The 18558-nt window shown below is 39.0% G+C and overlaps 1 protein-coding gene across 3 annotated transcripts in view; it reads right to left on the bottom strand.

The window, feature by feature from the left end:
* Window positions 1–10249: 10249 nt before the first annotated feature.
* The window catches only part of MEIOB (meiosis specific with OB-fold), a 40862-nt gene continuing 32553 nt past the window's right edge, over window positions 10250–18558 (bottom strand). The window contains exons 12-14 of one of the 3 annotated variants that reach the window (XM_028523502.2): window positions 16409–16592; window positions 15577–15663; window positions 10250–10631 (exon numbers count right to left, since the gene is read on the bottom strand). In XM_028523502.2, the coding sequence (XP_028379303.1) occupies window positions 10521–10631; window positions 15577–15663; window positions 16409–16592 (382 nt within the window). In that variant the 3' untranslated portion in view covers window positions 10250–10520. The remainder of the gene's footprint in view (window positions 10632–15576; window positions 15664–16408; window positions 16593–18558) is intronic. The other 2 variants (XM_036021072.1, XM_036021073.1) reach the window with 2 other exon arrangements.

The following is an 18558-nucleotide window of genomic DNA, read 5'->3' as shown; positions in this document are numbered from 1 at the left end:
GGGAAATGTAGAAGCTAAAGAACTCACAAGTATGACACATGGACATGAACTAAAGGTGGGGAACGTGGGTGGGAGAGGGGGTACAGGGTGGAGGGGAGAGAAGGGGGGAAATGGGACAACTGTAATAGCATAATCAATAAAATATAAAAAAAGAAATTTAAATGGGGAAATTTTAAAAAACTTATTTGTAATTCATTTTTAAAAAACCTACTTGTTAATCTGAATAACATTTCTTATGAAAAATAAGTATTCTCCAAAACCCCAAAAAACTTGGTGAGAAGAGACGCATTGTTTTACATTCTTGCAACTCTCTTTAATGTCTGGCTTAATAAAAGACAGTGGGCTTCTTACCGCTTCTGCATTCAGCCTGTTATGGTATTATGCATATAGCCGCTGGAAAACAGAATAAGTGAAAAAGACAAATAACTTTTAAAATTATTATGAAAATAGTTTTGACCTTGCAAAGTCCTTTTAGGGGATTTAGGACCTTAGTTGCCCCTGGGCCACTCTGTGAGAATCACTACATTAATCGTTCTTATGCATAGGATGTCTGAGACTGTCTTTTTTCTTCAGTCAGTTACAAGTTTATGAAATAAGACACACTCTTCAGTATTTCTTTCCTAGTATTATAAGTATGCCTAGTTATTTAGTTTAATTTGATTTTGTTTCTCTTTTCAAAACTTATCATTTTACATTTTGAAGGCCAAGTTTAGAATACATACACATACGAGTTTATAAACCATGATTTCCCTCAATATGATGGTCTATTTTGAAAAGTGAAGGTACAGAATTTCTGTACATTGAACATTTTGTGTTAGTAAATATTTTCTTCTCCACATCCCTTAATGGATTCCCACCCCAGCCCTCTTTGATTTATAGAGTTCTTATCTGAGTTTTGATTCACTTTACAATTAGCTTTTATAATTATTTATTTCTTAAATTGCTATAACTCTTTATTTCAAGAATTCTTATGCATGAGGTTTTGTATTTTTTCTTTTTGTAATCTTAGTTTCCTTTTTCTAGCTATTTTTATTTGCTTATTGGTGTGTTTTTGTGTTATTTTAACTTAAGCCTCACTCTGTTTTCTTTTCTTTGTAGCTTCCAGGGTGTGTATTGTGAGCAAGATGGTTTTGTGTCGTGTGTTCATTTGAGAGTTCGGTTGTCTGATGTCTTAAAGGTCGATATTAGAGATCTGTGCTGGCCGGTAGAATACAGTGCAAACCACAATGTAATTTAAAATTTTCTCATAGATTTATTTTTTTATAGATTTTATTTATTTATTTTTAGAGAGGGAAGGGAGGGAGAGAGAGAGAGATCAATGTGAGGTTGCTGGGGGTCATGTCCTGCAACCTAGGCATCTACCCTGACTGGGAATCGAACCTGCAACACTTTGGTTCACAGCCCGTGCTCAATCCACTGAGCTACGCCAGCCAAGGCCGAGATTCATTTTAATATATTTTATTTAACCTGGTACATCCAAATAGTATTTCAACATGTTTTCAGTGTAAATATTTATATAATGATATAATTTCACATTTTGGGGAGGGCCAGGGACTAAGTCTCCCAAACCTGTTGCCTGTTCTACACTTACAGCATGTTTCAGTTTGGACTGGCTATGCCGGCTTCCGTGTCGGCAGCGCGGATGCAGAGGAGAGCAGCACTCCGATTAGGGCTAAAGAGCCTGAGGAGCCCAGAAAAGCTAGAAAATTATACTTGTGTGATAAGAAAAAATAGAAAACGATGTTGCTGCAAAATGAGGTTGTATTTTGACTACCAGTGCATCTAATGTCTTACGGAATTGCATTGTGATAAACCCTAGGGGGGGTGTCTATCGAGGACAGCTGGAGGGTGTCAGGTTCCTACGGTCTTGTGTGTGATGAGCAGCATCCGGCAGGGATTGGACGAGGAAAGTCAGCACTGATTGACCTCTGGTAGGGCAGACATTTAACTTAATTCATTTAATCCCCACCCCGACTCAAGGTGATGATTATTATTCCTAATATGCAGGTGGAAACTGAGGTCAGGAAATTAACTAAATTTCTCCAGGTTACACAGGAGGACCTGTAAGAACTAGTAACTTCTCTGACTTCAAAGGCTTTGCTCTGTTTAACCACAGTACTGTGGTTTTTTTACAAATCAAATTCTAGTCTTAACTCTATTGCTAACTACTTGTACAACCCGGAAGAAAAATTTCACCTGTGGACCATAATATCTTTGCTAGTCTAGTTAGATTTGACCTGGGTCCTGAGAGACTTCTGAGAAGGTGGGCTAGGGTTCTAAATGCTGTTGCTAAGGAGAAGGATTTATTCAGAGTTTAAACTGTTAAATTGTTAGGTTTATTATATCAGTTCCAGTAGCACCATGAAGGGGTCGAAAAATACACCCTGATGTTACGGTATACTTAAGGGCCATGCACTGTTTAACTTGCTTAATCCTCACAGTCATCTCTGTTGAACCGGCGTAGCCAGTTCATGTTAATACTCCCTTTACACAGAGGAGGGCAGTAGAACACAGAGAGGCAAAGTAGCTAGTCCCAAGGTCACAAAGTTAGTAAGTAGTAGAACCAGGATTCAAACACAGGTGTCTGACTCCAGGCCTGTGCTCTTAAGTCATTACTTCCATTTAGGGACTTGTATCATGTTGGTCAGTTAATCACTGAGTATTTTATCACTTTCTACTTGAATACCTACTTCCCTTAAAAGTTTAAAATACTGCTGCTGCCTAAATCTGTTAGCCTTATTGACAGATGCACCAAGCTTTTTCACTGTGACAAAGTCACCGCATATAGTCCCAGCTATCACAAATTAGTTTTGGAAATCAATTCAGATCAGGTAAACTTCACAAATGTATTGCTAAGACTTGAAAAATAGCTATAGTTTATTTATTCCGTGTATCTCTGTAAGTGCACTATACATCTGTAAAACCATATAAAAATAGAACAAATGAGAATTTTATGATTACAATTTTTTAGAGATCATGTTGAATGCTCTCATTTTACCAATGCAGAGATAAGACCAAGAAAGTTCAAGTAACTTAAAGGACAGCCATTTCAGTCCTAAAACTGTATTAGTTAGGGACCTTGCTTATACATAGGGAAAACCTACCTAAGGTAGTAAAAAGGGAGAATTTGTACTAGGAATGTGAGGATTTCTCTCAGAACCCAAGGGCAGGAATCAAGCTAAGACTAAGAACTGGAAAAAATGAAGGCTTTTAGGGAGAACTCCCTATCCTGTCAACTTGGCTTTATGCTCTTTCTCAGTTGACTGACTCTCTTTTCTTTCTTCTTCTTTTTTTTTTGGCCTATTAAAAATTATTTTATTAACTCTACAAAAAGAAAACTAACAACCCATTTTTAAATGGGCATTCTTACCACACACACATAAACACACAGATGGTCCCCAACTTATGATGAGTTGATGTATGATTTTTCAGTTTTATGATGGTGCAAAGTGATATCACCCAGATCTCAGTTTCTCATACCACTCTCCAATAAAAGGAACTAGGGCTCTTGGGGAATGGGGAAGAAGTAGGCACCTTGGGACCTCACACAGATCTCCCAATAGACATCAGCTGCCTTGTCATATTTTCCTTAATCTCATCAACACTCTGAAGTCCCTTCAAAGAGACTTGAATCACTCTCAAAGGTGATTTTAGTTTTGGGAAAAGTTAGAAGTCGTAAGGTGCCAAATCTGGGCTGTAGGGATCTGAGTTACCTGGGTGGTTTGATGTTTCACTCTGCATGAGACATGATGCATGAATGGATGTGTCGTAGTGATGAAGCTGACAATCACCAGCAACCCATAGCTGTGGCCTCCCGAGTCACCCAAATAGTTTCTGCAGAGGAATGTTCAAACTTAATTTGATGCAGATTCATTGTTCTACTCAGTCATTTTGAATGTGACAGCCACACAGTACACATGCTCAACGTCATCTATTGCCCCCACTGACTAGTACAGTGAAGTCGTCATTGTTCATGCATGCGCATCCAGTCCACCCCCCTTGGCTACCAGGTTACATCGATGGTGTGCAAACCATTCTCATTATATTAACAATGGCTGGGCTTTTTCCAGACAGACCTCATATAAGTAAAGGGGATCTGGATGGGGCTCAACATCATGCAGGTTGCATAGGTTTCAAATGTTTTTTTATCAGAAGCAATGATATAAGAAACATCCTCCATACACACCATTTGTCATTTGTTTCCTTAGGGATAATCTTGGAAGTGAAATTAATCAAATGGTTTGGCCTCTACAATTTTAAAACTTTTTTTCCAAATTGTTGAGGAAAAAGAAAATACTAATTTGTGCCTGACGAGAGTGTTTAAGAATACCTTTTAGGCATACCCTCACCAACACTGGGTATCCAGCTATGGTCATTTTAATTTGCATTCCTTTAGTAGTGAAGATGACATCTTTCATATGTTTATATCCACTTGGTTTTTAATTTATTTTTTATTTTTTAATATATTTTATTGATTATGGTATTATAGTTGTCCCACTTCCCCCCTTCATTCCCCTCCACCCTGCACACCCTCTCCCACCCACATTCCCCCCCCTTTAGTTCATGTCCATGTGTCATAAGTTCTTTAGCTTCTACATTTTCCATACTATTCTTGCACTCCCCCTATTTTCTACCTACCATCTATGCTGCTTATTCCCTATAACTTCCCCCCTCTCTCCTCCTCCCACTCCCCTGTAGATAACCCTCCATGTGATCTCCATTTCTGTGGTTGTGTTCCTGTTCTACTTGTTTGCTTTGTTTTTGTTTTTTTAGGTGTGGTTGTTAATAATTGTGAGTTTGCTGTCATTTTACTATACGTGTTTTTTATCTTCTTTTTCTTAGATAAGTCCCTTTAACATTTCTTAAAATAAGGGTTTGATGATGATGAACTCCTTTGACTTGACCTTATCTGGGAAACACTTTATCTACCCTTCCATTCTAAATGAGAGCTTTGCTGGATAGAGCAATCTGGGATGTAGGTCCTTGCCTTTCATAACTTGGAATACTTTCCAGCCCCTTCTTGCCTGTAAGGTCTCTTTGGAGAAATCAGCTGACAGTCTGATGGGAACTCCTTTGTATGCAACTCTCTCCTTATCTCTTGCTGCTTCTAGGGTTCTCTCCATTTTAATCTTGGGTAATGTAATTATGATGTGCCTTGGTGTGTTCCTCCTTGGGTCCAAATTCTTTGGGACTCTCTGAGCTTCCTGGACTTCCTGGAAGTCTATTTCCTCTGCCAGATTGGGAAGTTCTCCTTTATTATTTGTTCAAATACATTTTCCACTTGTTGCTCTTCCTCTTCCCCTTCTGGTACCTCTATAATTTGGATATTGGAACATTTAAAGATGTCCTGGAGGTTCCTAAGCCTCTCCTCATTTTTTTAAATTCTTATTTCTTCATTCTTTTCTGTTTGGTTGTTTCTTTCTTCCTTCTGGTCCAGTCCATTGATTTGAGTCCCAGTTTTCTTCCCATCACTATTGGTTCCTTGTGCATTTTCCTTCATTTCACTTAGCATAGCCTTCATTTTTTCATCTAATTTGCGACCAAATTCAACCAATTCTGTGAGCATCCTGATCACCAGTGCTTTGAACTGTGCATCTGATAGGCTGGCTATCTCTTCATTGCTTAGTTGTATTTGTTGTGGGACTTTGATCTGTTCTTCTGTTTGGGCCATTTTTTCTTTTGTCTTGATGCACCTGTTACATATGAGGAGTGGAGCCTTAGGTGTTCACCAGGATGGGGCAACCCGGTTGCTGAGTTGTGACTGTATGTGGTGGCAGGGGTCCAAGAGGGAACAATGGCTCTTGCTCCACTCTCCGAGGGATTCCAGTCCCTTCAGCCACTTTCCCCAAGCAAACAGGCCCTTTTGGTGCAGATTCCCATGTGGGTGGGTTTGCGTATGTCCTGGGACCTTGTGGGTCTCTCCAAAGAACTCTCCTGTAAGGCTGGGACTCTCTCCTGGCACCGCAACCCTCCACAGGTGTTTTCAATCGGTATTTTGAGGCCTTATTTCCCCGAGCTGCAGCCCTGGGTTGCTCAGTCTGTCTTGCTCCGCAGTTGCACCTGGTTTATCTGCACTCGAATGTGGGACCACCCGGTCCACCAGCCGCCTTGCGTGCTGCACCCTGCTCCACAATCACCACCTCGCGGGGTTTGCCTTCTACCACCTCGCGCCCAGGGTCTGCCAGCCACCGCCTGCTCACCCGGGGTCCATCATCTGCTGCCTTGTGTGCCTGGGTCCTCAAGCCACCGCTTTTTTTGCCATGACCCCTCTCCACCCCGATGTCCGACTCTGCCCCTCCCATCAGTCTGGATGAATGTGTTTATTTTAACTCCTTGGTTGTCGGACTTCCATACAGTTCAATTTTCTGTCAGTTCTGATTGTTATTTTGTTTCTAAATTGTTGTTGTCCTTCTTTTGATTGTGCAAGGAGGCATAGTGTGTCTACCTATACCTCCATCTTAACCAGAAGTAACTTTTTTTTTTAACAATACTACTGGACACATTTGTGGTATAAATGTTGGTATAGCATCTTTGGTTTCAGGTTTTATATTTCTTTTCAACACAATTAATACAAATATGCTAAAACCATATATTTCAAAGGGAAACAGTAAAGAAATTATATGTGATATAGTGTATCAGAAAATTCAAACTATAAAAACAGAATAGAATTCATACAACAAAAATAGTAATAGCCAAATATGAGTGCCAGTGAAACTGCTATACCTCAACATTGACAATAACTGATCATTATTGACAATGTACTATGTGCAGGAGGCTAAGAACTTTACATGTATCAACTTGTCATTTAGTCTTCACAGTTGCCAGGAGAAGTTGGTATCGCTATCACCATAAACAAAACGGAAACTGCAAAGGAAGAAGCTCAGAGCTGGAGACCATTCTGGGAGCAGCAGATGGATTCAAGCTTGCAGCCACAGAGCCTGCTGGTCAACCATCTCCAACTCTACCTCCTCTAGCTGGGCCTTCACACCCACCTGTGCGATGGGCCAACTAGCAGGACTTAGATAAACCAGACATTATAGGTAAAGTACTTATTACAGTATCTGTCACATAAAAAGCACTTAATATGGTTAGCTATTAATGTCTAGAAACTTATTCCAAGGATATAAAAATGTGGACAAAAATTTAGCTACAGCTTTTGTTTATAATAGTAAAAAGTGGGAGACATCTTAACTCTGTAACAATATTGGATTGATTATATTCAGTACCCTATACTCATACAATGACATGTAGCCATTAAAGTTATGTGGAATGTTTAATAATGTGAAAAAGTTTGTTACAAATTAAGCATAAAAGCAGGTTATAGTATAATCTGTACTTGTAAGTTGTATATTTTACCACAGAAAGATAGGTTAATAGATGATAGGAAGTCAGGAAAGACATAAAAAAGTGCGGGATGCTTGTGCATGCACATTCATAGCAGCTATTGTGGTTAATCACAATAGCCAAAAGGTAGAAACCGCCCAAGTGTCACTAACAGATGAGTTGATAAATGAAATGTGGTCCATACATACAATAGAATAGTATTCAGTCATAAGAAGGAATGAAACTCCAGCACACACTATAACAGGGATGGACCTCGAAAACATTATGCTCAAAGAGATAAGCCATACACAAAAGGGACAAACACCTTTATTGCATGATTCCACTTACATCAAGTACCTAGAGTAGTCAGTAGAGAATATTCATAGAGATGAAGTAAATTAGAGGTTACTGGGGACTGGAGGAGTAGAAATGGGGAGCTATCTAATAGGTACAGAGTTTCAATTTGTAATGATGAAAAAGTTCTGGAAATAGAGGTGATGGTTGCACAACAGTGTGAATGTACTTATGCCACTCAATTGTACACTTAAAAATAGTTAAAATGGTAAACTATATGTGATGTATATTTTACCACAATTAAAAACCCCCAAACAACAACAAAAACATATACAAGAAAAGGATATATTAGCTGTCAGGTAAAAAAGCTGAGATGGGAGATTATGGGCTCTCCTTTTTATTTGTTATCTATTATTTTCTAGTTTTTCTATAATGAACATGTAATATTTTATAATAAAAATGTTTAAAAAGCAAAAACCCCAGGGTTTCTCAAAATTAATAATAAATGGACAAATATACATATACACATATATTTATATAGTGTTTCTGCCATGTGCAGTGTGTTGAATGAAAAAACTCACTGAAGCAGAATTAGGAAAGGAAAATAATATTGAAATAAACCATGACTATGGAAATTATATATCACCAAAATATTTATATAAAGTAATATAAAAATTGTATATCTAAATACACTAGGACCAGGAAAAACAGCTCCCAGAGAATCATAGGGAAATGGAGATCCCAGACAGGGGGTTGTATATTTTGTAATTTTTTAATTTTATTTATTTTTTAGAGAGAGGAGAAGGGAGGGAAAAAGAGAGGGAGAGAAATATGGATGTAAGAGAGAAACATCAATTGGTTGCCTCTCACATGCCCCCAACCAAGGACCCTGCCCCCAAACAAGGACCTGGCCTGCAACCCAGTCATGTGCCCTGATCAGGAATCAAACCGATGACCTTTCAGTTTGTGGGTCAACACCCAAGCCACTGAGCCACACCAGTCAGGGCATGGGAGGTTGCGTGTTTTGTGTTGATGGAGTAGATGCTCCTTTTTTTTTTTTTCACCTCTGTGAGTGCCTGCATTCTGACTAATCTACAACCAAATTTTATATTTAAATCAATCTGTAATCATCTCATAAAATGTGTAATTTAGACTTTGAATTGGCATCTCTGATTCAGTGTGGCCTGACACCTACCCCTGTAGATTCCTGTGTCATCAGATGAAATAAGCAATTGGGTGTCCCTACAGTGACAGGCAAGGGGTCTCCTACAAGTTAAATGTCACACTGAGAGGTCACCAAGGTAGCAGTAAGGAGGTCAGTCAGAGTCCTCTACCACCCCACTAGGACTCTGTGCTTGGGGAACACTGGTTACTGCATATGCATCTACTTCAAGGACTCCAGTATAATGCACTAGTATTATGCAGTTAAAGCTAGTGTTGGAAGAGCCAGAGCAGCTGCAGCCCATGGATATAGGAGCCCAAATAGTTGGCTCTGAAACTCTTAGCCCAAGCATTCGTACTCAGACCTGTTGCTAGAGGTCAGGCCACCAGGAGGCCTGGCACAGAAGCTCCTGACACACCCTCTGGGCCAGGAATCCTTCTTTGTCTCCTGTGCTCTTGAACACCCGCTCTTGCTTAACTGACAGAGGATGTGAATGTGGCTGCTAGTGGGTGCCCTCACTTCTCTCGCCTCCCCAACCTGACTGCTCCCCGCTCCCAATGGGAAGGGCATCATACTCAACCCTCCACCACTTTCCCTCCTTCCTTCCCTGTCTATCCTCCGATTCATCTTGCTTAACATACCTGCTCCCCAACCCAAGGGAGAAAGAAACAAAGCTCTTCATTGGGCACATTTGCTCTTTGTGCAGTCAAATCCTTTATTACCTTGCTTATAACCACAATTTGGACACACTAGAGGTCAACTCATACCCTTCCTCCATGGCTCTCTATGGTAAAAGCCAGAGAAAACATTACTGACAAGGTAAGTTTATCTCCCAACACCAGCTGTAGAGTTTCATATACTTTTCTTTTGTACTCCTTCAGTGGGTGAAGTGCCACCTTCTGAAGTGCCAGACCCAAAATATGTTGGCTAAACCTCCCAGACGATTGATCAAGGCTGATGGTGTAGGTGGGTCTGTGCCCTCAAGTAAATAACTCAGAATGGGGGGAGCTGAGGAGGGTGCTTTGGGGCTCCTGAAAGGATGACTGAGATAGAAGGGAAGGTGTTGTCCTTCTGTCCAAGCAGACTTCTCACTGTGCCAAGTTCCTGAGACTCAGCGTCGTTCATATAACTTTTGAAGTTGGTCCCCTCCCAGTTGATTTAGACTCATAAATGTCATCCCTGAGTCAGCAAGTCTTCAAGATCACTGGGTAGCTCCACTATATTAGGCATCATTGGATGAGGCAAGGGATTCACAAGGCTCTAGGGCATTCAAAGCAGTTGCACAATATTGGCCACAGATCACTGCTGTTCCCACCTGGCGCTGAGAGAGCCTCTCGTTTGGGCCCTTTCAGCTACAGGAAAGCAGAATGAGCCATTGCCAGGCTCTAGTTAAGTTGTTTTTAGAGGTTCAGATCTTTCAGACAAATGAGACAGAGGAAAGAGGCTTAACAGAAGAAACCAATCTGTGGGAAAGGTTAAATTTGTTTATTATTCACACAAACATTTTCCAACTTGGGAAGAGAGAGGGCAAAGCCAGTAGAAATGGCCTTCTAAAATTGAGTTCAGGTGAGATAGGTATTTAAAACTTACCCCCAAACCAACACCAAGAGAAAACAATTTATAAAAACATTTTTACCATATTTGAACAAAATACAATTTTATCTATATTCAAACTCATCTTCCACTTTAAAAGTAGTTAAAGCTCATATTCTTTTCCAGAGTTTACACTGGTATCTCTGGTTTAAATATTTCCTTGTCCAGACAAGTTCCTACTTGCTTCAACGGGATCTGCAAGCTTACATGAGAGCACACTGGTTCTCAATCCACCCCTTGCTCTGTCTGATACAAAAAACTGTAGGGAGGAAAAGAGTGAGTTAGTTTTTAACATCACCATTTATAAAGTTGAAAGACAATGACCAGGACAGAGAATGCAACAGAGAGCTGCAAAGAGTTTTGCTTACAGATGTTAACGTCAATTAAAGCTCTAAGACAAACAGAGTTCAAGTCTCAGGCAGAGTTCAAAAGAGAATTACGAATCTGGCTTTTGTAAAAATCCAAGTCATTTTTCTCTGGTAGGGAAGTTGGTATTTCAAATCCAACATGTAGAAAAAAAGGGTTTAACGTGTTTAAACTACCGGTTGTGACAAAAGTTAACCTGTAGTAGTAACATAATCTACTAGACTATAAGGCTATTGAAGTTTATTAATAATGATGTCTTAATTTTTACAATTAACAAAGTACTTTCATCAACACTTTATTTAATATGGAGTGGAAGGATACGTTAGCTAGTCATTTTAATTTCAAAGACTAATAGAAAAAATGTACTAATGTCAGGAAACACTCTGAAAGACTGAAATAGGCAGCCAAGATAGGTGGGCAGTTTTCAGTGGAGTGCTCCTCCGAGGTCTGATGTTGGCTAGAGCACCTCCCTAGGTGCCTGAGTCTGCAATGGTCTGCACTGTTCACTGCATTGGCTGTACATTGTAAAAAAAAAAAAAAAAAAAGGTAGTGATACAGATGCTGCTGCTCACAGAAATCCAAATTAATTCGGTCTGGGTGAAGATGAAAGTGATTTTGTACTATAGAAGAGGCCAGTTTCACATCTATAAGCAAACTCATTTCAGCATTTCTGATTGTCTGCCTATGTATCTATTCTCCCAATTCTCCTTTGAACTCATTTTTACACCTTGATTCCTTCATTAATTAATGAATTAAATTAAATCTTTGACATGTGTTCATTTTACTTTTGTATGAGAGTCATGATTTTATCCTTCTTGGAAACACTTCTTAATACAAATAGTGGACTTACAAGGATATTATAAGTCTAATAATGGTATGTTTGAAACATTGATATACCTCACTTTGAAATCCCTCCAACAGAATAAGTAGTCATTGTTTTTTTTAAGACTGACCATCCTTTTTTTTTTGATTTTTTATTATTTATTAGTTTTTTTTAGAGAGGGAAGGGAGGGAGAAAGAGAGAGAAACATCAATGTGCAGTTGTTGGGGGCCGTGGCCTGCAACCCAGGCATGTGCCCTGACTGGGAATTGAACCTGTGATGCTTTGGTTCCCAGCCCGTGCTCAGTCCACTGGTAGCCATTGTTTTTAATTGAAATATGATATATAGTATCCTATATATAGAATATTTTGTTTTTGTAATATTAGCAGAGTAATGCAAGTTATTTTTTAAATTAACTGCTCTTTTATAATTGATTTATAACAACTAAAATTGTTTGATTCTCATGATCTTGACTACATTTTACGATATAATCATTTATATCTGACTTAAATATCTTTATTTTTATTAAATATATTTTGATTATGCTATTAGTTATCCCATTCCCCCCCCTTTATTCCCCTCTGCCCTGCACACTCCCTCTCACCTGCATTCCCTCCCTTTAGTTCATGTCCATGGGTCCTACATATAAGTTCTTTGGCTTCTACATTTTTTGTACTATTCTTGACCTCCCCCTGTCTAGTTTGTACCTACCATTTATGCCTCTTACTCCCTGTACCTTTTCCCCATTCTACCCTCTCCCACTCTCCGCTGATAACCCTCCATGTGATCTCCATTTCTGTGGTTCTGTTCCTGTTCTACTTGTTTGCTGAGTTTGTTTTTAGGTTCAGTTGTTAATAATTGTGTGACACTGTTGTCATTTTACTGTTCATAGTTTTGGTCTTCTTTTTCTTTGATAAGTCCCTTTAACATTTTAGATAATAAGGGTTTGGTGATGATGAACTCCTTTCACTACACCTTGTGTGGGAAGCACTTTATCTGCCCTTCCATTCTAACTGATAGCTTTGCTAGATATAGTAACCTTGGATGTAGGTCCTTGACTTTCATGACTTTGAATACTTCTTCCCAGTCCCTTCTTGCCTGCAAGATTTCTTTTGAGAAGTCAGCTGACAGTCTTATGGAAACTCCTTTGTAGATAACTATCTCCTTTTCTCTTGCTGCTTTTAAGATTCTCTCCTTATCTTTAATCTTGGCTAATGTGATTATGATGTGCCTTGGTGTGTTCCTCCTTGGGTCCAACTTCTTTGGGGCTCTCTGAGCTTCCTGGACTTCCTGGAAGTCTATTTCCTTTGCCAGACTGGGGAAGTTCCCTTTCATTATGTTTTCAAACAAGTTTTCAATTTCTTGCTGTTCCTCTTCTCCTTCTGGTACCCCTATGATTCAGATGCTGGAACATTTAAAGACGTCCTGGAGGTTCCTAAGCCTCTCCTCATTTTTTTGAATTCTTGTTTCTTCAATCTGTTCTGGTTGAATATTTCTTCCTTCTGGTCCACACTGTTGATTTGAGTCCCAGTTTCCTTCCCATTGCTATTGGCTCCCTAAGTTATTTCAGTTAGCATAGCCTTCATTTTTTCCTCTAATTTATGACCAAATTCAACCAATTCTGTGAGCATCCTGATTACCAGTGTTTTGAACTGTGCATCTGATAGGTTGGCTATCTGTTTGTCACTTAGTTGTATTTTTTCTGGAGCTTTGATCTGTTCTTTCATTTGGGCTTTTTTTTTTTTTTTGTCTCAGCACACATGTTACTTATTAAGGGGTGGAGCCTTAGGTGTTTACTAGGGTGGGGCAACCCACCTCCCTGCATTGTGATGCTATCTGTGGGGGAGGGGTCCAAAAAGGAACAATGGTGCTTGCTCTACTCTCTGCCAGTTTTCAGTCACTTCCTCTGCTACCCACAATCAAATTGGGCCCTTCTGGTGCTGATTCCTGGGTGGGTGGTTTTGTGTACGTACAAAAACCCTGTGGGTCTCTCCAATGAACTCTCCTGTGAAGCTGGAGTTTCTCCCACTGCCACCTCAACCCCCACAGGTGTTTTCAGTCAGAAGTTTGAGGCTTTATTTCTCTGTGCTGGGACCCTGGGTTGCCTGGTCTGTCTCCCTCCCCAACTGTTCCTCCTGGTTCATCTGCTTGCAAATGTGGGACCGCCTGGTCCACCAGCCACTACCTCACCAGGTCCTCCAGCTACTGCCTTGCTACAAGTCCTCTCCAACAGGCTGCCTGTCTCCATCCCTCCTACCAGTCTGGATGAATGTGTCCTCTTCAACTCCTTGGTTGTTGGACTTTCATACAGTTTGATTTTCTGTCAGTTCTGGTTGTTTTTTGTTTTTAAATTTGTTATCTTTCTTTTGGTTGTATGAGGAGGCACAGTGTGTCTACCTACACCTCCATCTTGGCCGGAACTCCTGACTTAAATATGTTTTAACATAGTCTTTGGAAAGGTACAATGTCCTTTTACTTGAGAGAAATTTGTTGTTACATTTAAGTTTGGAAAACTCTAAGTTGGCATGTACTTAAATTGATCAAACTCATTAGCACGTTGTATCTCCTGTTTGGAGGAAAAATAAAATTGGTCAAGGATCTGAGTATATTATGATTTGAAAATAGACAGTAGTTACGTCTAATGGTGGAAGAGATGCAGCATATTACTGTAATTTCCCTCCTTCAGCCTAGTAATGAAGGATCCTCAAACCAAGGTCCTAGAAATATTGGTGAAGCCATTGGTGACTCCATGTCTGAAACCTGTTCAGATATACTTGAGGCCACAGGGAAGGAAGGCACTAGAAAATGGAAAAACCTACTTATGAGGCTGAGATGGAGTGATGCAGTATTCACAAAGACTCTTTCAGGGTATCCATGAGATCACAACTATAGGGCCTGGCACAAATAATGCCCCCTTTTTATTATAACATCTTTTATTAAAAAATCATAAGCATATAATTCTGTAATATAACAATACCACACTCAAGCACACCATATGACATTTTAGGTGAAATGTTCAAACTAAAACTATAAATTATTACACCCATTAATATGTAATCTATCCTATGAACCACACTCAAGCAGGCATTACTTCTGCCAGACCCTGTATTTTCCTAATAATACTAAGATGCTATTTGCTTTTTTTATCCTCATTCTTTCATCAGAATGCACTGTAGTTTTCTTGAGACTACATGACACAGGATGATATCACTACAGCTAAGAAAATGCATGATCAGAAATATGTTTTACATTTTTCTGAATGTTAAGTTCTAGTACAGTAAATATAACCAGATTTAACTCACTTATACAAGAGCTTCCAACTGTTAAAGAATATAAAGGAGGAAACATTTTAGACAATGAGAGGAGAGAAATAATATAGGCAGTGACCCTATCTCACCTGTGACTTGAGGCTAGTGGCAACATTTCTGTCTCATTTTCCTCATTTGCAAAACAAGGGGAATTTGTCTTTCTCCCCGTTTTACACCTTTAACACTAAGATTCTATGATCCTCCAAAACTGTAATGCTACTAGTGCCGCAGGAGGATCACAGAATTTTAGAGGCATAGAGAAGTTAATTAACCTCCCCAGGATCACATAGGCTGAGGAATGGTGGAATCGAGATTCTTACCTGAGTGTGTCTTACCCCAGCATCTAAGTATTTAACTACATGCAACTGCATCCTGCTCACTGAAGTGAGGAGAGCACTTCATGGGTTGCCACATGGGTTGTGGGGGTGGGGAGACCCAGCTTGACTCTAAAGCCAGGTGCCTAGTCTTGGAGTTAACACTACTGGATATTTTCTTTGTTGGCCTATTTCTTTAGTATCATTTGTGACTACTTTATCTTATATGAAAAAACCTGATTACTTCCATTGTTTCTATAGCAGCCAGATCCTTCTACACATCTGGGAATTGGGAATTGTTAAAAATAACAAATTCCCTAATTTATTATGTCACACTGTAGGACTTTATTTTGTTTGAATATATAGAATAACATAGTACTATAAAATACACTAACTTTTAAATAAATTTTGCTTCTTTCCAAAAGAAATTGCCACTTCAATGCTGTTTTCTGTTCATCCGTCATTGCAAGAAACTCATTTACCTGGTTAAAAAAAAATCAAACAAAGATTTCCAAAGTATATATAGATAACTCATTTTGTCAAGAAGGTGAAATTTCAATTTGCTCACTAGAAGTAGAATTTTATTTACAGTCATTACAGCTCAATTCTCTTGATGGAGGAGATAAGGCCAGAGACCTGCTCTAAACTGAATCTCTGAAGCTAATCAGGTGGCTTACCACAGAAAATTCCCCTTGACAATCTGGGAATTGCTTGGAACTGAGGTTTAATGGTAAACGTCAGAAGCTGGTTTTAACAATAAAAAAAAAATGCTTATCATTAAGTGCACAATCTACTCTCTAAGTATCTGCTGCTGTCCTATAGTATAGAAGGAGAATACTTGTGGCTGACTTTATACAGCTGGATAGGTGAAATATGGCCAAATCCTCCTTCTGGAAGAACCGCCTCATAGCTGATGGACATCTCCATTGTGTTGTTTTACCCATTGTAACTTGACTATATAAATGTTTTGTTTATTCTTCATTATGGTCCAGGACCTCTGCCATTATTCCTAATAGTTAATATTAGCTATGATTTCAGTATATAATATGTAATTTTTTGTTCATTCTTAAAGAAAGCAATGTATATTTAAATCAAGATTGGTCTTTCACAGACCTCTTTATTAATAAATTAATTTCTAACAAATGTTCACCAAAATCACCTATATTCTGGAGGAAGGGAATCTGATTTGGAAATATTTCTAAACATAGTTTCCTTTTTGCTATTTACCGTGCAGCCCAAAGTCTCCTCAGCGACACTTCCTGTGAGACTACAGGAATGGAGGGTCCCTGTGTGATCTGTAAGATCAATTAGCATATCAAAGCTGAGAATAACAGATTTAAACTCTGAAGAATCTTTATTGCAAGTTGTACAAACGCTGGATGCTTCATGTATATTGTAACCACAGCCTGAACTGAAAAGAAACAAACGACAATGATAAAATGTAAAGGCCCTAAGTGACAAACCTACTTTTTAGCACAATTATCACTTAAAAGTCTAAATCTAAGTAATTTCAGAGTGCTCAGCATCGAGCAGTATACAAGACAAATATACAAAATTACAAGAAATAATGAAACATGTGTTCCCAGTCAGTCTCATTTTCAGTATTTGCAATCCATCTGAAACTGGCATAAGCTCACTATCCTGCTTCCTACCTTCTACCACAGGGCTGGGTCCTGCCCAGGCTCATTTCCCTACTGGGGCCCTCCTTTCCTGTACCCCAGCCTTCACCCCTTCCTTTCTCTGAACAGTTGCATAACTTATATTTCAGCACTGACTATATCTTGTCACATGGTATTCCTAGTCATTGCAGGTATGTCCATACTAGCTCCCCGGCTCAGTGTTCTGAAGGCAGGAATTGTGTCTTGGCCTAGAAAGCCTAGGTTCCACCAATGCTCAGTTGATGGTACTGTACTAGGTCGTGTGCACACCTACAGAAAACCCTAGGGTTGGGCAGATTCACATCCTAAATGTTGTTAGTACTGCCAGTGACAGATTCACCTCTCTTTAGGTAATTACATGCTATTCCATATATTTTTAAACAGGTCTTATTTTAGCCAATTTGAAGAAAACTAATTCAAATTCCTCAAAAAGAAGGGAGTGATCTAAGGATAGTGATTTCTTATTTAGCTACAGATCACTTTAAAAGTAAATTTTAGATGCTTTTCTTCACATATCAATATTAAAAATGTAGGAAAATGAAACAAAAATTATTTAAATTTGTGGAAAATATTTTTCAAACAACAACAACAACAACAACCCTGCCTTACCAGCAGCCTCCACATTAGTTTTTTTCAACTTTAATACCAAATCATAAAGTGCTTAAAAAACCCATTGGTCAGCCCTGGCCAGGTGGCTAAGTCAGTTGGTTGGAGCATCTTCTTGTTCACCAAAAAGTTTGCAGGTTTGATTCCTGGTCAGGACACATACCTAGGTTGTGAGTTCAATGCCTGGTTGGGGCATGTGCAGAAGGCAACCAATTAATGTTTCTCTCTCATGTGAATGTTTTTCTCTCTCTCCCTTCCTCTCTTTCTAAAAAAAACCAATAAGCATATCCTCAGGTGAGGATTAAAAAATTCCATAGGTCCCTATCTTGACTGTGGTAGTAGGTACACAAACCTACATACGTGATAAAACTATATAGAACTTAATACACACATATGTATACAATGCACACAAATGACTGCATGTCAATCTGGAAAAATAAATGAATTAGTATCAATATGGCTATGATGTGATACTACAGTTTTTAAAAATGTCCCCAATGGAGGAAACTGGACAAAGTGCCCATGGGCTCTTTCTGATTATTTCTTAAAATTCCATGTTAATCTAGAACTATCCCAATAAAAATTTCAAATACAAAAACCCACAGGGAAATTTTCACAATAAAATTTTAGATGTTGCTTTTGAATAAGATTAAATCTATCGGGGTCTACTTTTCTATGCAAGTATATATTTTGAACTATGAGTGGTTGGAAATCATTTATCATGAAGTTGAAAATAATTTATTTTTTAAAAAGATTTTGTTTATTTATTTTAGCCAGAGGGGAAGGTAGAGAGAAAGAGAGGGAGAGAAATGTCAATGTGTGGTTGCCATTTGTGTGCTCCCTACTGGGGACCTGACCTAGCCTGCAACCCAAGCATGTGCCCTGACTGGGAATAGAACTGGCAACCCTTTGGTTCACAGGCTGGCACTCAATCCACTGAGCCACACCAGCCAGGGCCTGAAAATTTTTTAAAATGCTGTCACTTGCTATATAGAGTGTGGCAACCAAAATAATTTTCAAATACATTATAAAACAACAGTTTCTGATTCCAGTTAAAAGTTTCTGGCAATGACAGACTCATAGATAGAGAGCAGGCTGACAGCTGTGGGGATG

Source organism: Phyllostomus discolor, chromosome 3, assembly GCF_004126475.2.
Source record: "Phyllostomus discolor isolate MPI-MPIP mPhyDis1 chromosome 3, mPhyDis1.pri.v3, whole genome shotgun sequence".
Lineage (NCBI taxonomy): Eukaryota > Metazoa > Chordata > Mammalia > Chiroptera > Phyllostomidae > Phyllostomus > Phyllostomus discolor.
This window is presented reverse-complemented; position numbering and strand designations above follow the sequence as displayed.